General features: G+C 43.5%; 1 protein-coding gene across 1 annotated transcript; it reads left to right on the forward strand.

Moving 5' to 3' along the window:
* Positions 1–1,216: 1,216 nt before the first annotated feature.
* Positions 1,217–20,943, forward strand: LOC119182901 (chromatin assembly factor 1 subunit A-A). Its single transcript, XM_037433504.2, has 7 exons — positions 1,217–1,536; positions 3,941–4,050; positions 5,870–5,983; positions 7,071–7,253; positions 10,434–10,791; positions 16,924–17,137; positions 20,843–20,943. Exons 1-7 carry the CDS (start codon positions 1,503–1,505, stop codon positions 20,916–20,918), a joined length of 1,089 nt encoding a protein of 362 aa, XP_037289401.1. The 5' UTR covers positions 1,217–1,502; the 3' UTR covers positions 20,919–20,943.
* The last annotated feature ends 54 nt before the right edge of the window (positions 20,944–20,997 follow it).

Below are 20,997 nucleotides of genomic sequence, written 5' to 3' on the forward strand. Positions count from 1 at the left end.
GAGTTCTCCTTTAAATGTGATATTATTGTAATGTTGTTGTTTTTTTCATTAACTGTGATTTGTCATGTAAATTATATGGGAGTAATTTACATAATATTCTTTGGGTACCTCTGGTCTTCTGGCCACAGCCGTTTTTCAGGCCCTTCTCGTCATCCCGCTAAATCTTTCTCTTGCCTTCTCACGTCGCCTGCGTTTACACTCAAATAAAAGCAAATAAAAGTGCCTTTCCGAATGAAGGATGGATGAATGGATGGATTGTTCTGGCTGCACCCCTTGGATCGGGCGGCGACTAACGTTACCTAGTCGTAATACTTGGTGAACAAAAACTAGATTTATCTTTTTATCTTAATAGTGAAGTTAAGTACTGGTACTTTGCACACAAAAATTTATTTTCACTCGTGCCTTGCTTTTAGCAACCAATCAGATAACCTCCTTCTAGTTATTTCTACCCGCTTAATGTCTAGTTTGCCCTCCCTGTCCCTAAACTCCAGTGCTTTGAAAAACTCTGCGCCATCATCCTGAACTATAGGGTGAAGCCCTTTACAGAACATTATCAAGTGTTCGGCAGTTTCCTCCTCCTCTCCACATGCGCTGCATACCGTGGTCCGTGTGTACCCCATCGTATCTCTCGCTCGATTTGTCTCGGTTCGCAATACTCCCGTCCTCGCCTCAAACAGTAGAGAACTACCCCAAGAATTATCATAAGTCCTTTCCTTTCCTTGGCAATTTTCTGCTCAAAAGTTCGATAGATCTCTAGTGCCGACTTCTTAGTCGTGCCCATTTTCCACATGTCGGTCTAAACTGCGCTAAACTAGAGCCATCTAGTTGAGGAAAATACTGCTCAACGTAGCCTCTGAGCTTAAACAAGTGGGTACTGTTGTGTCTCGGAGGCCATTTTTGTAACCTTGTTAGCAGATTTTTTTTATTTAGAATAGTCAAAAACAACAACTATTTCAAAACAATTGTCAAGTTGCACATAAAATTACTTGTAATAGGTAAGCCTGCAAATGCGTGTCAAAAATAATCAAAATTTATTGAAATTTATTTCTAGTTGTAGTGCTTTTGAAGTCGCATTTATACTTAATTGTCATAACTTTTATTCTATAGTCAACTTTAAAAAGTAAACTTTATTACAAAACTAAATTTTTTGGATGAAAGTAGTGTCTACATCTTTAGCCAATCGCGTGTCACGTAGCAATGCTTCACTTTTTTTATTTCACCAGCATTCCCGCCAAATGAAGTTCCCGCGGGAATAATCGCGTGTGTACCCTGTTGTGCGTTATTGTGATATCAAAGAAGCCTTTGATACTAAAAGCCTTAGGAGAAACATTTAGGATAATTCAACTTAGCATCTCTTCTTTTGCTGTCCTGACGTGCGCGCAAGAACGCTGCCAAGCTTCAACGATGTGTGTCTTAACGTAGATGCAGTACTTCGGTGTTGTGCCGCGTAGTTCAGCGTTGGTGCAGTGTTCATTGGTGAGGCCGATCCTGTTTCTGACGCGATGCCTGGCACACCTACCAAGAAAATGAAGCAGTGTGAGTCCCTTGCTTCACGACACTTCAATTTACGTTAAAAATATAAACACAGCGCTGGCGCTACTTATTAAGTATTATTAATTACTGCGGCTGTCATTGCCGCATGAGCCGTAAGTTGTTAGCCACTATCTAGCAGTAATGTTTATGGTAAATGAATATTGTAGAAGCGGCCAGCTGCCAGTACGCCTTCACGTCCGGACATTGAGTGGACGCAAGTGCAGGTGCTGTCGGATGTGGGAAAAGTGCAACTACAGCGCGCGTGTCCTAGGGTACTCATCACACATTATACACCAATTAAGTTTTCTATGTTTTATAAACTCGTATGCTGAGAATCATGTAGCAAATGTTGGCTAGGTGGCACAACCGCATTTGGGATGATTTGCTCTTATTTCATTAGTTTCTATTTGTCAGCATAATGATCACGTACTCACTCGTACTCGCCAATACCTTTGCAGGCTCTTTATTCACTCGGACATTAAAATTTAACATGCTTTCCAGCAATATCGCCGCATCCAGGCGCGTAGCCAGAATTTTTTTTTTTTTTTTGTGGGGGAGGGGGGGGGCACCTCCTTGATTTCGGGGAAAGCACCCCCTTGAAGTAATCATTTCTTGCTCTCTATGCCATGGCGAAAAAACATTTCGGAAGGGGCACGGACCCTGGCTACGCTTCTGGTCGCGTCCATAACTAGAAAAGTTAGCTTCTCCTCCATAGCTGTCCATCCTGTAGACCCGAAACTCTTCGTGCGTGGAAAAGGGAGTTACTCGCAGTGCTTGTTGCTCACCAGAACATTTAGGAAGATCCGCGAAATCAAAGCACACATTGCAAATTCTCAACCCATTACAACAACTTGAACTAAACGGCGCGAATTCATTGCACACATCACATCAGTGGTGACCCTCCTACCTGAGATAAGTGCGTCAAGCTCTTAATTGCCCTAAACGAAGCAGACACTCAAAGAGAAAAGCAGTTTTTCTTAGCATATAGACCATTTTATGTTGGGGTTTCAGTACCATGTCGGGCTGTTAACCTTTGTTCTGCATCATTAACTACACGCATACACATGAAAATGGTTGAGTTGGTGCCTACAATGTTTCGTGGCCTTATTAATTCACATCACAGTGATTGTAAACAATAAAACGTCGTCTTAACAGGCCAGGATGGCCGCGCCCGCACGTCTTAGGTAAAATAATCCATAGGCATAACGTTCTGTTACATATTCAAGTTGCCTTAACTTTGCCTTTTATTTCCTGCATCATGACAATCATGTATTGCCAACCAATCAACCAAGTAAAATTAGTACGTCAGGCAATGGTTCTACATATGAGCTCGCACCTCTTCTACTTTTAACCCATCGTCTCTCTGTATGTAGCTCCAAGAGCATCTTACTGCAGTCATTGTCATAGCTTTAGTAGGTATCTGTTGTATTCATTCTTGAAGCTAATTATTTTGGGCTTTTGTACAGCTGAGTACATATATTTGTTGTAATCCTCAACATCTTTATCTGGCCAGGGCCCTTTTGCTGCATACAGTTTTTGTGTCAAAAAGTGCCATGTCATCTTCATAGGTATCTGCTCACACTCATGTGCACACATTCACCTTCCTACTAATGGCCATCTATCTATACATGCCAGCAGGCACACATTTTTATAGCCTGCTCCATTCACATTTATTGGCACCCATACACGATCATACTCAGAGTAGCTTGCCTACACTTTCATTCATGTTCTTGGCTATTCATTCATGTGCTTTGACAGTAATTAATTTTCACATATCTAATTATGTCTGTCCATATTGATTTGTATTACTTTCGGTCAGCACGATTCCTGCACTCGCTTTCATTCATATGTTTTCTCACATTGCCTTCGAAAGAAGTGTGCTGTGAGAAATCATAGTACTTCTGAGCATAGAGTTTACTAAAATTAACAAGAAAGGACTCTACCACTGCGATTGTTTAGCAAACATGGGAATAATGGGTAGTACAGGATTTGCCTAGTCTTCGTGCTTGTGGGCCATGAACGCACTTGTGGATTTGTTTATTGCTGTGTTTTTGTTTGTTTCGAATGAAAGAATAGACAGTCAGAAACTTCGTGAGCTTCGTGTAAAATGTTGAGTCTAAAACGTTAAAGTAGTGAAGTGCAACTGCTGAACATTTGCTGACCTCTCTTTTGGGACAAGGGAACTTCAAGCCGCCTGAAGCCAATCAGAACCGAAAGTAGGAAAATTACACAAATCTGTGTACTACCCATCATTCCATGCTCCCTGTAGCGCCGAGTGTTGCAGCTCCTATAGACACGAGAGCCAGAGTTCCCTCTAGTGTATATATGAGAAACTATGCTTCCGAGTACGCTGTGCTTTGGCAGTTGCCTTTATTGACAAAAGCACCAAACATTTTGTTCTGTGCAGCACGGCTGCCATTCCAAGCACTTGCGGGAAGCGCCCAGAAACGCAAGGCTGCTGCTGACCAGGAACCAGTATGCAAGCAGCCACGCCCTGACCAGCCAAACCCTGGACAAGTGAGAGCAGCACCTGAAGAGAAAACTTGGAACTGTCTTTAATTTCAGAATAATATTAATGTCACATGGGCATTTGGAAAGCCATCCAACCGATAGTCTGTTGACTCAATGGTGAAGTGTAGGCTGTTACACAGGATGTTTCAAAGGCAGTCAAGTCTATTCTATCGAGTTGATGGAGAATCCCCCAACTCTATTCAAGTTTTGGTTGCCATTGAGGGACCGAAGTGGAAACGGCGCCAACGTGCCTTCACCTCCACAGTGTGCTCAAACACACAATTAGAAAAAGGGACTATAACCAGTATGCCCTAAATGCAGTATAGGCGGGTGTTGTGAATTGTTTTATAGAGCATTTTTGTCACTGTAAATGTGCAAACTGCACGTAATTCTCGGCAACAGCAATGTGATTGTCTTCGTTGTGCCATTTTGTCATGTATCACTCTTTACAGTTTCGCTGCTCAACAGCCTAAAAACCACATACGCACGCATAACTAAGAAAGAATATTTTATTAAAATATTTAAACATCAGAAGACACATTTGAGTCGTGAATTTATATTATTTAGCTCTAGATGAGGTGAGTTTGATAAATATCTGCAGCACCACACAATTTTCGAGAGAAAAATCTGAGCCCTTTAATGACCTTTTGACACTGCAGTGTAACAGCGCATTAACTCGGTCGAGTCCATAGAGTTGTGGCATTTTGATGGTCATCGACTGGATGGCCTTTCAAAAGGGCCCGTGTGACAAAGGTGAAAGCGAAGGCTGAGCTAGTTGGAAGATGTTCATGTTGAAGAGACCAGGTGTTAAATGCAGACGCGTGAGAAGTCATGACACCACTGTTAATTTGAAGCACGTGAATGCGGCTTTCTGCGTTTATTTAGCACAATGAACAAAATTTATACTGTCTGGAGGGCACTGTCGTCAGTCTACATTTAACTGGCCATTCTCAACCCAACAAAGCAAATAAACCCATGTGTTTACGCTAATTATGCTCTTTCACACTTACTTTTCTAAAGAAAAAAACATATTCTGGGAATTTACATTCACCGATTTTTTCTTGCCAGGGCAGATGATATTTATTAGACCTTTTCACGCAGCTGTATCATGCACGTTGTACGTAGTGCGAAATGACGCCACAAAAAGACGAACATGATTCTTGTGGTTTTGTTTTCGTGCTAAAAAAGCAGTGTGAATTGATATTTTTCACGACAGGTACAGCGCCCTTAGTGGCGAGAGCCAAAAGCAAATTTGGTGGCTTTCTGGTCAACGCTACAGTGTGGGAGCTTGTGCGTTCCTTTGCACCCATTGCTTCCGAGATGGTGCGCCGACAGGTTTCAGAGGCCACGAGCCACTAAAAATGTTTTGGGGTGGCGTCGTTGAAGCGCTTCCAGTGCCCAGATGGCGCCCATGAAAAAGGCCCATTTACACCAACTAGCCCTCCAACGCATTGTGTTGAACTTGTTTCACTTAAAAATTTTCCAGCTTTTGCCAAAGTCAGTTATCTTATTATTTCTTGGCACTAGCATGAAAGTTTATAGTTTCGTGAGCATATCGTGAAATGCTGAGCAAGTGCCCCCACCCAAGCTAGCGCCCCCTCCCTTTTTAGGGGGATCAGAAATAAGCGCCAACGACCGGTTCGGGACCACGCAAGCACCCTTCCCCCAAATCTGTACGGATTATTCTTCACCATCGGAGGGCCACTTGCTTTGCATTTCACGGTAGTTTAAAGATTTTCTTGGTTCATTTCTGACAACACAGATAGCCTTTTAATACTGGATGAGAAACTGCCTTGCCAGTAATTGGATGATGCATGTTCTGCAGGGGACCTTTAGGCCATTCGAGCTGAAAGCTGGCATGACCCTGGCGCCAGCTGTACCGGCTGATGTTAGACAGCGTTTCGACCACTTGCTGATGGACCGCTTTTTGCAGTCACAGGTGAGCCTTCAGTATACCACATTGGTCCTCACTGATGACCACAGCTGTAGAATCTTATAGTGCAGGTTATTTACCCACTGTTGTAGTAAGACTGGGCTATGACTTAGTGTGTACACATGTGCTGCCTAATGCGCTGTGTTCATCTCTCTTCCCTCCCTCCTCTCTTATCTTAATCTCCCCCATTCCCCTCCCATGTGCAGGGTAGCAAACTGGCTGCCTATAGGCTGGTTAACCTCTCTGCCGTTCTTTTCCTCCTATTTCCCTTCCTTCCACTGTTATGGTACATAATGACACCACATAAACCAGTAGTGTTCCACAAAGCCATCTGTCCAGCATTTATAAAATTAAAAGAAGATTGCCCTTAGGTTTTTTTTTACTATGCTGTAATACAGCATTGCTGATTTCCCCATACAAAATTACAGTGAATATTCACTTGGCTGATTTAACTGTTCTTTTGTTGAATCTGGCGCTACTTGCTCTTCATAGTTTATACCAGGGGCTTCAAACATATGGCCTGCAGACGCTATGCTTGTGGCCTGCAGGTTCACAACCAATTTTCTGACATTGTTGAATGGTTTTTATGTCACTTGTTCGCCTGCTGCAATTAACAACATTTTGTTCGGGTAAACTACTAGACTGGAATGGCCTGAAGCAGCTTTCCTCGTGAGGCATCTCACGCCGTCACTATGTGTCAGAACATAACCGCAGAACAAGATCTGCGTATTTTGCAATTGGCGTCCGGATTTGACTCATTCTGGAAATCAGTATCGATATGCTATTCAAATCTTGACGCTTGATCCCTTTCAGAAATGGTGCATATACTAGACATGTGAAATGCGTTATTTGAAATGGCAGCATTGGGTCACATTTTGTTCACACCTGCTCCCTTCCCCCCACTTTGACAACCTTCACTGTTCCGGCCCTTGTGAAATGCAATTTTCCATTTGAGGCGTGCTAGCAGAGGCGAGCTTAAAACCCCTGGTTTAAAATTGCAAGTAAAATATTTTAAAATAATATTTTAAATCCAGAACTCGACAGATTTGTGATCAATATAGCATTAATACGCTGTGACTTGTTGTGCTTCCAGTGCGATGCAGAAGTCCGTCTAAACCCTAGAGGAGAACGGTGGCATCGGTATGTTCGTGAACCTCGGTCAGCACCTCGAGCCAAGTTGCTCCAATTCTGTGAAAATGTGCGGCCTGCCTACTGGGGAACGTGGCGTCGACGAAGTCGCACGGTGTCGGGCCGCAATCCTTGGGCAAAAGACCAGGTGAGTTTTAAAGAATTTTCTCATGCAGCTGCAGCCCCACTGGGTTCGTAGAAGCACTTATGTGATTTCTGGAACTAGGAAAGCCACACACATATGAGCCACACAAAAGCGTACATGTTTAACCTTGCGTAATGGCCCTCCTCCTTAAAGACCTTGCCTCCACAGAGGCAGTCTGCTCGTGGCTATGCAACTTCGAGCAGCTCAATAAAGTTTCTCTTCTACCCGTATATAGAACCAGTGGTATTCTCTTGCTTTTGATATTCTTGTGTCGAGAAACCTAGAAAGAATACAGGGGATTCATAAATAATTTTTTTGTATGATAGATTTTTATAAATGAGTTTTCATTTAAAAGGCCCTGCAGCACTTTTTTAGCCTGGTAAGAAAGTGTTCCCGAAAAGAAAAGTGCTCAAGATCATGATCCATACTAACAAAGGGACGCTTCTAGCCTGCTTTTTATCCCCTTCCCTGCAAGGATTCCAACATACTTGCTGTTACGAAAGGAGAGAGAATGTGCGTGAGGCATGCAACAAATCCTTGTAACTCTGCTTGTGCTTGCCAGATTCTAAATCCCTTTGCGGCAGTGAATTCGTGAGGCAATGAGCTCATTTTGTGAAGCCATTTGACAAATACTTGGTTATTTGTTGCAGGGCCTTTTTAATGCCACAGAAGTTGTATGCCCCATGACAAGGAACTTTGTTAGGTGACCACATGGCAAAGAATGTTGCAGCCAGAACATGACCAGAACATCACAATATTTTGGCATTCAGTTTTGCTCTCAGTCTATGAGAAAAGAATAAGAAAGGAGGAAGTGTGACGTCACGCAGCCAGCTTCAGCGAGCCAACCTGTTCTGAAGCCAGCAGTGTCGGCCTAACACGTGACCTTTTGCGTCAAGATTATGCAAGCAAGTAGACTTGCTAAAACTTCGGGGTATGGTGCCCGGCAGCTTTTAATTGAAACATGCTTGTTAGGCGCTTGTCGGCTCGCACAGGAGATTCAAAAATGGAACGCCACTGAGAGGGCTAAAACCTACTGCGCACACTGACGTTTGATCACATGCTGGGCTGACACGGTGGGCTTCAATCGTGTGACATAATGCTCCCTCCTTTTTGTTCCGTTTCTTCAATGGTCACCGTGATCTAAGTGACATCACTGATGATCAAGTGCAGCAATCGAAAATATTCTGTTACATCACGTTCCTTCAATGCAGGTTCCTGTGATAGAAAAGGTTAACTGTCCTTCAGATTCTTCGTTTTCTTTCACACCCTGCTTCACTGACCTTAATGCATTGCTGAAACATAATGTGGAGCCTTCATTAGCGTTTCATCAATGTTCATAGGTACTCTCTCTCTCTTCTTGCTTTTTCTGCTATACTTTTGAGGTCATTCTAGTGCATTTAACAGTGTTGGTATATCACAAATTATTAAATGCAGGCAAACAACAAAAATAAATATTGTTGAGGTCTGTGGTATACTCGCATCACTAGGCTATGGGGAGGTATTGCATATTTTGTTCAGTGTGCAAATGTTTGAAAGCGCAGTACAATTTTCTCACTTCTTGTTTGGTAGTTGTCCCAGTGGCATTTTTAATGTTGCTGTTTAGCTTCACTTTGGATTGTTTACATTTATATTGTATACCCTTCCATTGCCAGTTTAATTAAGTCCGTAGCTATAGCTGGCAGAAGTGAGATAAACTTGCAAAATGGTTTACTTAGCTGAAAAAATAGTTGCTTCTAACCAATATCCAACTTCTATCGTATAACCTTCATTGATATGTCGGGTTTAATGTCCTGAAAATTGTAGAACCTTGCCTACGCTTCCCTCCCTTATGCCTTCTCTCGTCTATAAGGTTTCTGGCATCCAGTCTAACCAAAGAATTAACAGAACCTGATAGGTTGTAATCTGGGTGCTGGGTATGGTAATTATGTACGTCACTGAGTTTGTTGATGCAGACTGTCACAAGGTCATTGGCAGGCTCAAAAAAGGATTTGGTTCTGGTAGAGGCACGAAAGAAATGCCAAGCTTCCATGAAAGACTGCTTTAATCACTGATGTCATGAATAAGCTCTTGTCTAATTGTGCTGCGTACGTGTTGGTTTACTATTTAGGAGCACTCTTTTTCCCAATTTCAATCGCATGTTTGCATTGTGCATTGCCTTGCAACTGCAGTTTTTTTTTTTTTCCTGATCCTATGAAAAACATCTGAGTGTGATTATACTGTACAGATAGAAATAGTAGTTCGTAGCTCAGTTGTCGCTTACTTTGAATATTGGCAATATTGCCACATTCCCTCCTCAAGTTTTGTTATCGTATTGTTTCACTGTCAGTAATTCTCAGCACAAACTGCACCTACACTGTTCGAGAAGCTTCGGGACTGCAGTGGATCATTTTTTATAAGATTAGGCCCAGTTCGTGAGCATTACAGATTATTCTGGAACCTACGTCGCCACTAGCGATAATGCTAGAATATTCGATGGCAAGTGTAGATATGCCGACACGCTCCGCCGCTTGTCAGTTGATCGATGGCCGAGGCTCTACTCGCTGCTATCAGTGCCAGTGTCTTGCCGTAATCTGACTTTCCTTTTACGTGGCCACAAGTTCGGCCCAAATAAAGTTTATTATTCGACCTGCAGTCTGCTCCCTTGGTCCACGTCACGACCCCGTGACAATACGTACAAGGGTTTTTCACTGTGTGGCTTACCCCTATTCTCCAAGGGCTGAGAACGAAATGTTCAAAAAAAGAAAGTGTATATTCCACCATATTGCTGATAGCTTTCTGTGTTGAGTCTCTCCATATATAATATAAAAAAAAGGGAGACTTACTGTTAAAAAGAAAAATTTCCACAGTGAAAGGGGAATGTTGAGGTACCTCACTCTCCTTGAATGCAGTTTTCCTGGTAGAATATTGGAAAAACTGCTTGTTCTCTCTGTAAGCCTGCTGCTGCTGCAAGTTTGTCACAGATGCGGTGGCCCACAGTTTGTTATTTATGCTATATTTTTATTTTAATGAAGAAAAGTTTGCTCTTAGGGCACAACTTTCCTTGAATTGACAGCTTTAAGCAGTGTTAGAATTTTTTTTGGGTGTGGGTTATGCTCTTGTGTTTTGCTGCCAGAGTGTTGCGCTGTGTCCATTTGGCCAAGGAGGCTTTTTCTCATTTGTGAAGTCTGTGTGCTATCGGAACAGACACTGGACTACGAGGTGGATAGTGAGGCCGAGTGGGACGAGGAGCCCGGCGAGAGCTTGTCAGGCAGCGAGCCAGAGAGCGAGCCTGATGATTACGAAGTTGACAATGAAGTATTTGTGCCCCATGGCTACCTGTCTGAAGACGAAGAAGAAGGTGGCGGCCCCTCCGCTGCAGCACTTCAGGTTCGGCAACTGGAGCTCCAGGATGAGCTGCGTGAGAGTGGTCCTAAAGGGCCAAGGCTGCAACCATTGGTGGTCACTGGGCCGGATGTTGGACTTCTAGCACGCTTTGCAGCCGTTCGGTTGAAGCCGGGTCCATTACGTCCCAGCTGGCAAGAGGAGAATGTTCCAGATGATGGTAAGTGCTGGGTGCAAAGTTTGCTCTGATTTGCTAGAAATCTGGACAGAGTAGAATTTAGAATGGACTTTTTGCAAAATAGTTACCACGCATGTGCAGACAAGTTCGTTAGCCTTGAACACAGAATAAAGGGGGAAAATTTTTTTTTTCCATTCACCACCAGTCCCTGCATGTCCTTTGTTTCATTTATTCCTTTCTCCAAGTACAAGGGGGAGCTTACAATGAGGTGGGACATTCCTGCAGGGAATTCTGAAAAGTAGGAGAGTGCGAATATACAAACTTTTAGATAATTTTGTTATAGTGTTGTTTGATTCAACGTGTACCAAAATTTGCAATTCGAAATATTTGAACGTTCAGAAAATAAATGTAACAACAGAAAGTTGGCATGAAGCATGCTCGGTATTGCATTTTAAGGAGCCAGTGTGTAAAACAGCTGGCCATTTCCACTGGTGTTTTGAGCAGTCGCTGTAAGATGTCATTGGCTAAAGGGAGCATGCAACTTCGGCAAGCCAACCCGTTTTACAGCGAAAGCTGTTATGAGATAAAAAACAGGTCACGCGCAGTTGTCCGCCGCCGCCCGTAACCATCATCGCGCGAAAGAAAACACAACTCGGTAAATAAAAAAAACCAAGGACACAGCGAGGTTTGAACCCGGGTTCACTGCCTCCCTGCCCAGTATTCTACCACTGAGCCATGCGGATGCTTGGGACTTGTTCGCCAACTTGCCTTAGGCAGGCTTGATGTCAGCAAAGCAATTGCGTTAATACGACTTATAAAGAGTTTTAAAACAGCGAAAGAACAACCAGTCATCCCACAATGCGAATAGCGTAACGAGTGGGTCATCCGATGCTCCAACCCATTGCAAAATATTGTTCTTGTTCAGCTATTAACTGTGGCACATACCCACTTCAGGCATAATTCCTCATCGTCGTCAGCCTCTGCATGAACAATTGGCACAAAATTCCTTGCAATTGTTTAGCGGATACCACGTTTATCTAAAGAGTGACGAAGGATAGCATAGTGAATGCCCCCCTACTACCCAGAAATTATGATTAATAATTGCATAATTGGTACTGTTGCAACTGAGGTTTGCGGGCACCGTAGATCCAGGATGAAGATATTGAGGCAGGAGGAGGTTGAACTTAGTAAAGAGGGTTTATTATTATTATGTACATGATGAGCTCTCTCTTACATGGCGGGGTCCTCTACATCACACTCTCTCGAACGTGGCACTCTGATCTCTCCTCGACTGAGCCAGGTGGCTCATTATAAAGGGTACGTTTACCCCAGATCCCTAGATCGGGGAACGGGTGCATATTGCACTGTTCAATCACGGATCACACATAACCGATGAGGGTGACAAGCATGCACGGCCCGTCGTGAATCTCGAATATTGAAGCGTGATCATTGCACTCTAATGTGGCACCAACGTAGCTCTTCCTCGTCGTGTGTGTGCCGCTGGGCGAGGGGTCACAAGCTCACGACAGCATACATAAAAAGGGCCGCCGCAGTCATAGAGTTTCCTAAAATTACCTAGAGGGGACTCTGTCGCTGCAATCGTTCAGAGACCATGGGAATGATGGGTAGTACACACATTTGCCTAGTATTCGTACTTGTGTGCGACGAATACTACCTGCGGCTTTGTTTATTGCTGTGTTTCGGTTTTGTTCTGAAAGAAAGATTCAACCCTTTTAACTTTGTGACCCAATTTCAAAATGTAAGTCTAAAAGGATAAGGTAGTGAAGCGCAACCGCTGCACATTTGCTGATTTCTGTTTCGTGAGAAAACAGCTCCAAGCCACACGAACACACACGCAGCCAAAAGCAGGCCAGAAGTACGAAGATTAGACAAATGTGTGTACTACCCATCATTCCCATGCTCGCTGAAGTGCTGTGCGTTGCAGCTCCCATAGACACTAGCTCCAGGGTTCCCTTTAGTGTATATTAGGAAACTCTATGGTCGCAGTAGCTTAAAGGGTCTGCCGAACTGTTCCCTCAATTAGCGGTGCGACTTGCGGCTGCCGTCGCTGTCCCTTCCAAGGAAGATGCTGCACTTGTCTCGTGAGACTGTTTACGCCACGAAGCCTCACCCTCCGGCTAAGACAATACATGGCGGACATAGGCTGCCAGCCATTCGGCAACTTGTTTGAGGATCAAAAGAATGCCGCTCCCTTGTCAGCCTTGGCGCCGGACACAACAGTACCCAGCAAGTATGCATGTAGCAGTTACCCAAAGATAATTTATAAGAGGCTCTGAAAGGCCGCTCTTCGAGCTGACTGAGCTGTGCGTTCTATGCAGGTCTGGCGTTCTTGAAGCCTGCAGTGTCAGCCTAACACATGACCTTTTGCGTCATGTTCATGTAATGAGACTTCGGGGTATGGCACTCGGTAGCTTTTAATCAAAACGTGTTTGTTCGGCGCTGGCCGGCTCATGCAGGAGGTTCAAAAATGTAACGCCACTGAGAGTACTAAAACCTGTTCATGTATAAAATGCCCATCCACATTTCTGAAAACCCAGCAGATGATGCGATTCATTGCTTGCGACAAAGCACCTTTAGGTGTCTTCGCTTTTGCGTCTGCATCAGCGCAATGTACTTGCCCACAAAGTTCAAATTTGTCTCGCACATCGACGCTGTTAGGCCTAGCCATAACTTCAAGTACGGCTATTTTAGCTAGTTGTTATATTGCATGTTCATCGCTATCCACTTCCGATTCGCTTCGAACCAGAAATTCACTATTCACACCAGCATTTTAACTGGTCAAATATCGCTCAGGTCCTTCCTCAGCCAGTCGCAACAATCTTTCGCCTTTTTAACTCGTCAAACTAGAACTGACAATTGGACACTGAAATGCTTCACAAGGAAGGGTTCGTTTGTCAGGCTTGTACGAATAGCGTATTTTAGGCTTAAAGCGAATAGTGATTTTGGTAGAATAATTTTTAATCAAACTCGCATGTTTTGTATCATTTTAAAGGAGCACTGACATCAAATTTCAAGATCGGCATGTGCCCATCATTCGACCGCTTGGTATGTACAGGTCTTCTTGGCCAAATTTTAATGGCATCCGTCACGTGGAATTTATTTTAATTCGATGCCAAACAGCGTAGAAAATCTAAGGAGAAAAAAAACGAAAAATAGACTGCCCTGCGACATCGGCACTAGTGCTACGTGTTCGGTGTGATACATTCCACAAATACCATCCTGAGTGACGATGCCCTAGTAGCAATGACGTGTACGATCCGAGTGTTTTTATCGTGGCGCCGACTGGCGCCGAAGTGCAAAAACGCACTCGCTTGTCCACGGCCGGGCTAGCGCGCGCAATTGCAGCCCGGCCGTGGCTCAACGCGTCTGATCTTCATCGCACCGGTTTGAATGATATCGTGAAATTAACAAAATAGAAAGCACCTTTAAAAGAATGGCGAAAAAAAAGAGCATGATTAAACGTGTGCTTGTCGGTGAGCGTGTCGGGGTTCGAAGCACGGAAAAAGCGCAGTGAGGGTGTTTTTTCATATCGCGTATGTGTTACAGATCAACACGACCACAAGCTATCAAAAGTGGAAGAGCGAGTAGTCAGATATTATCGCTAACATGTAACACGCAGGTATCATTGAATTATAGTTCATCTGTAGACTTGCATCCACGTAAAAGTGGTAATACCGTGTTAACTGCGAGAGGCTGGATAGGTGGGGCCATCTGGAGGAGCAAAAAAAAAAAAACCGGACAAGCAGGAAACGTATTCTATTTCTCCGCTGATGCTCATTTGCGATAGATATATCGAATTGACCCCTCTGCGTATACGTGAATGCTCACCGAAATAGCTAACTGAGACACACGAGCGAACATGGCTGAAGCGTGCATTCTCGGGCACCTCTGCAGTGCTGCTTGAACGGCGCCCATTTCGAAATCACTTCTGGAAAAGGTCGATCGAAGCAAAAATAATTTGCGACGTCGCAAATCGCGGGGATTCCAAGATCTAGACTATCGTATTGAACCCGAGTCGACACTTTGTATGGCGACGACAGCAATGCACGTGATTAGGCATGACTGAATGTGTCCGCCTAGCAAACGAAATGTTTGTGGAGCAGCTGAGCCTGACGTCACTCTTTTTTGTTGAGAAGTAGTCAGCTGTGGCGTCATCTGGAGGTGACTGTGAGGTAGCGCCACTGCTGGTGCTCTCAGCGCTAAAAATGGCAGGATTGCCGGCCGTTTTTGAATAATACTAGATGCCAGTAATATAAATCAACAAAAGAGATCCCTCAGTTCATCCCTCAGTTGCGTTTGAGGTCGCGAATAGTTGCTACGAGGTCTATAGCTGCTTGCTGACGCAAAAATCTTTGCATGAATAAATTTGATGTCAGTGCTCTTTTAAAGAAAAGGAGCAATTTGTCATGACCTAACTTATCTGTACAACATTTTTAAATTTTGAAAGAAGTCCTGTGCCAATGTCTTTTTGTTCTAAAAAAGTAGGAACCAGTGTTGCGGAGTTGCCACGCCAGAAGTGGAATGAATACAGAATCAATCCACATTTTCACGGCCCCGTGAATTTCCCGAATTTTCCATGAATAGATGCTTTCACGGCTTAGCACTCGTACATTGCATTGAAACCACCTTTACAGGCGGTGACATGCGGATTAATATACACTTATTAGTTCATTGCGAATACTTCGATAATTTAAATTCTAATCGTAGCGAATTCAAATACTCAACTATTTGATCGAATATTCGAAGCATTAGAATATTCGTACAAGCCTAGTTAGCATATCTGAAAATTTTTGCGCCCAAAAATTGACGGTCAACTAATCTTCAGTATTATTATAATGAGGTGCTAGGTTTTAAATTTCATTATTGGCTTTGTCTACTAATTACGGTCAGGTTATTTGTGGGTCATATATTTCTCTTTTCTTTTATACTTCTATTATGCTTGAATAGCGTGCTGCACATTGTGATTTTTTCATTTGCGTATCATAAACACAATATCAAAATAATGGTAGGGAGGGAAAGATAGAAGCTTGTGATGAAAAATCCGTAAACAGGGACTGTGTCGAGCCGACGTTTCGACAGGTGAACTTGTCGAAATGTCAGCTTGACACGACCCCTCTTTACTGATTTTTTCATAAACTCAGTTCGCGTCTTAAAATTGATTCTAGCAATATCTGCTCCGAAAGCCAGTTTTGCTACTCAAAATCACATTTTTGCCTGCTCCAAATGCTGCTCCAAAGCAGCCTCAACCAGTAGCATCACTGGCGCTCAAGTGAATAAGCCGGTGACTTTTTTAGCGCTCTTCTTTAAACGGAGTGTGTCGGGTGTCCAGAGCGTGATCCCCCGCAGGGGACCAAAAGCGCAAGAGTGGGCTGCCCAGTCGCTACTGGCTGGAAGGCCTAGGTGCAAACATGGAAGTGCAGTCTGGCTGTCTATAGCTCGCGGGGGCGGTTGCAGGCAGCAGCAGGCTCACAGCAGCGGCAATGGAAGAGAAAGGAATGTTTGGCAAAAAGGAAAAAGTGGGGAAAGAAAAGGTGAAAGGTAGAGAATCCAACTTTCAACAAAGCTAATGCTTGTGTGTAAGGTTAGTCCACGTGGTTCAGGCATATTCTATTGCTTCAGTAGGCTTCATTTCAGAAGGCACCAGCTTCTTAATCGATAAAGTAAGTTGAACAATTAGTTCGAACAACAGAGCCAAACAGCATACATACGGCATTATACGAGCACGAATGAGACCCGGGCCTAATGCGAGCTGAACTCAGGCCCAAGCCCCGCGCTCATGGGCCTGGGGCTGGCCAGGGCCCGTGCAGTGCTCTAATCTACACTCCTGAAATAGCCCCCAACAGGCTGCATTATGCAAAAATAATTAACAAATAAACAGATAGATCTTGCAGTCTGAACTGATATCCCATCATGATTAGCGCACAAAAAGGACAAAAAAAAAACACAAGAAAATGCACGACACAAGCACTTTCTTGTGTTTTTTGTTCTTTTTGTGCGCTGATCGTGGTGAGTGTGTGCCAACTAGCCCAATTTGTGACTTTACTTCTGTAGTGATATATCTGCAGCTCTCAAAAACATTTAATGCAGCAGTTCCCTTGGTAGTGAACTGTATGGTCTTCGAAGCAGTTTCTCAAAGTGTCTGTCCACATGTAGCCCTGCAGCTGCTGGGCCGACTGGTGCACGGACGTGCCTGCTGCAGCCAGGGGGAGCTGGTTCGTCAGTTCCAGTCCAAGTGGGAAGGCGCGCCCGTGCCACGTCGACAGCTTCTTGACGCCCTGCAAGCCTTGGGGCCCGAGCGCCCTCGGGGAGGAAACTGCTGGCGTCTGCCTGCCCCATCTTTGCTGCGACTTGGCATGCCACTGTCACGGTCAGTAGCACACTCTGAAGGGGCATGCCCCTTTTGGCTCAGAGGTTCTTTGTCGTTAATGCGTGTAATTTTTTTTCATGAATGCAAAAGCAGTTTCACCACAAGGGCAAAGCAGTCTATGCAATACATTCAGACATCATTATAACAAAGTTGTACCTCATACGAAAGTAAGTTTACTATATATGAAAATTTGTTATAAAGGGATATTTCTAACACTATATCTATTGCAAGACTATTTTTAATTTACTATGTTATAGCCGGTATTTAGTTATATCCAGATTCATTATATCAAGGTTTGAGTGTATCAGCAATAAAGAGTGTTAGACTTAGTAAGGCTAGCAGCTAACGCTCCTGGATTCGATTTCACGTAACTCAGCAAAACGCTGGTAAAGCAAATGCAGCCGCAGTTTTCTTGCTGTTTATTTTCTGAACACAATGCTATGAGTGCTCACCATGCATACGAGGCAGTACTGGTCTGCTTGACAAGCCATCGATGCCAGGCCTCGCATGCAAGGTGATGTCATTGCCTGTGCCCTTCATGCAACGCAGATGACAGGCTCTTTTCATTTCTGCTTCAGCCATGCTTCTCTCCAACACTTGCGCACTTTTACTACCGCATAAAACATACAATGCATGAGGCGATGTTAACAATTTGGACTTTATACGGAGCATGACAGCAACACTTATGCCGATGATGTAAGGGGAGACGTGGGCCTTGAAAAGTGTTATTTTAATAGCTGGGTGAACAGAGTGAAATTTAATACACTTATTCAGTTTTTTCTGCAGATTCCAAATCTCGGAGCAGAATCTCAAATGTTTTAACAAAAAGTTTCAATTAATTAATTTTCTTTAGCTAGTCTGTTAATGTAACTTTAGCTGGGGCAACCTACAATACCCTGCTGTTACATTACCAGATGCTGTGTCTTTATGGCTGCTAAATTTTTTTTGGCCAATCCTGGCATAGCTTCCATATGACACAACACATTGCGAACTCTGCTGTTAAATCCTCACACTGTGAGGATAGCAAAGGGAAAAGTGGAACTAGGAAGGGAGCTTTTTGTGTAAATAAGCACATTTAACTCTATTACTATAGCACCATTCCCAAAATTTCTCACAGGTACACATTTGCTTGCAGACTCGGGTGCAAATATAAAATCACAACTAAATTTCAACCTATGAGTAGTTTATGGGTCCTTTAAGAACAGTTGTTTATGTTGGAAAGTTTTAAAGTACCGGTACACTATTTATGCAAGCCTAACTACTATCTAGATATTTATTTACTTATTTATTTACAGTACCTTACAGAGCCGTCGAAGGGCATTATGTAAGGAGAGTACAAATTATACGTGAGAAAAATATATAGTATACACAGGTAAATATTGGTTACCGTATTTACTCGCGTAATAAATCCCCCCCCCCCCCCTTTTTTTTTCCAGAAAAGTTTATGCCACTTTAGGGGAGGGTTCATTACGCAGGGGAATAAAGTCACGGGAGTCATAATAGCGAAAATTTCGAGTGGGGACTTTGCTTGTTCTGACCCGTGAAATGCGCGACAAATTTTTTTTTTTGTAGCCCGCAGCTTCTTTTGTTTCGTCCCATAATGAAAGTGCATGGATCGACGCCGAAGTGTCGTCCAGCCGCTTGGTTCCAATGCTCCAGCGTATGCTGTTAGTAACCAGCCGTGTAGCTTGCGTACCGACCGAACACGCCCTGCACAGCAGATGTCCCAACTAAGTTCACAACGACGAACCCGACAACGAAAACGCAGCATCGAATGGCAGTGCACAAACGTTGTATTCAACGTTGCGGGTGCACAACGTCTTGTCGGCGTGGTGGGTGCAGTTGCGCTTTGCATAGGTCCGAGATGGTGAGCACGCAGCGTGTTTCATTGCATGGCACTATCAGCAAATAAGTTTCTTCTGCTTTCGACAGATAGTGCTTTGCCTTACAAGGCACGAGTTTCAAATTTTAATTGACATCATCAGCGCTCTCACTGCTCGCAAATGTTTAGCATGATTGCATATCTTTGGCTTTCATTGCGTTCTTATTTTGGCATATAAAGGCTTCATTTAACGTTGTTTCGATTATTAACGGCACTGGCTATTATACCGAAATAAAATGAACAGATACATTTAAAAAAAAAATTTTTTTTTTCAAGGATCAAAGGTGGGGGTGGGTTCTTTATGCGAGTGGGTTTATTATGCGAGTAAATACAGTATTATAGAAAATACAATTCAACTAACTCGGGAACATATACTCACAATACATATCCTAAAAATTTCACACATTTTGAAAAATTCATTGTCAGATTTCAAGGTCCTGGTTCTGGCAATATTGAAATTCAGTGCACTATGAGCAAAGAAAAGGTTGCCTCTCTGTCTTATCTCACAGAAACGCTTTAAGGGAAAAAATATCATTGCATATTTCAAAAGCCCACATAGCGATACAAATGCGTTCATTATACAGCTAAAGACGGTGTGTTAAAAATTGGGAAATTAAGCTTCGCCTGTAAGAGTTAAATGCGATAGCAAAATTCGGCCCCTAGTGCACCCTTCAACCGCTAAGTGCATACTTATTAATATATTTTGTTACATACACACGCACGCACACAAACACGCACACAGTAGATTGGACCGGCGCGAGCTATTATCGCTGAATGGGCTTGCTTTTGTCGTGACACCTGTCGAACAAAATGCATTGAAGGGGCCCTGAAACACTTTTTTAAGTAACCATGGAATGAATTCACTAGAAGAACTTATTGCCTCATGAATTCAATGCCGCAAAAATTTTAAGAATCCGTCAAGTGCAAGTGGAGTTACAAAGGTTTGTCGCATGCTGCAGTTGCATTATCTCTTCTCTCGTCCCGACGAAAGCGCTGGAAGTTAGGCAGGGAGGGGTGGCAGAGCAAAGAAACTACCGCGCCTCGTGACCTTGAGCACTTATTTTTTCTTTGAATGCGCGGCTTTTCCAGTGTGATTACGCACACACGCTTGGACAAGTAGTGGCTTTCCGCAGCTATCTCTGTAACTTGATTTTTCATTCACAGGCGCAGACAATTTTTCGCTCACAACCAACGGGGCCCACGCCGGCGGCGGGTTTTCTGCGACATGAGTTTTTTAATGCGATCGCGTTAAAACAAAGAAGTGTGCATCTATGTGTCTTCGGAAGGTGTTGTTATGTACTGACCCTTGAAGTTTGCTTGGGCAGCACCGGCATATGCATGTGACAAACTTATGAGGTTCTTCTTCTCAGCTAGATGCTACTGTGATGTTAAAATGCTCATTAGGATGCAAAGATATAATTATTGTGATTGACTGTTAGCACCTGTGCAGAAAGCATGATCATGCATGACCATCTCAATATGGTTCATTTCTGCCCCCCTCTCCCCCCCATCATATAGAGAAAACATCATATAGAGAAAAAAACTGTTCCATGTCGTTGTGTATGTGTACAGTAGACTCTCATTTATTGGAACCTAAAGGGAACAGGAAAACATGTTACATTTAACCGAAGTTTCATATGTACTGAGGGACGAGCAAGGGTGCAGAATACAAGTACGAAACCAATCTTGTGAAAAGTACTTGTTTAATTTAAGCAGCGGTTTCATTTAAGCTGAGATTTCTGGTGATTGAGAGTTTACCGTAATTTAAATTCAACCCAATAATTCGATGCAAGTATACACTGTGGCGTTGGTTCACCTTGCAGGCCTGCGGGTCCCTTGGATCGTCTCTGGAGCCGAGAGACTGGGAGTCAAGCCACTGCAGTCGAGTCACGGCAGTAAAGATCGCCGCTAAGTTGCCGCACAATCTTAAAGTTTGATCCTTCCAACAGCGCTTGCCGATTTGGGAAGTATTTGCAAA

The sequence above is a fragment of the Rhipicephalus microplus genome, chromosome 3 (genome assembly GCF_043290135.1).
Source record: "Rhipicephalus microplus isolate Deutch F79 chromosome 3, USDA_Rmic, whole genome shotgun sequence".
Taxonomy (NCBI): domain Eukaryota; kingdom Metazoa; phylum Arthropoda; class Arachnida; order Ixodida; family Ixodidae; genus Rhipicephalus; species Rhipicephalus microplus.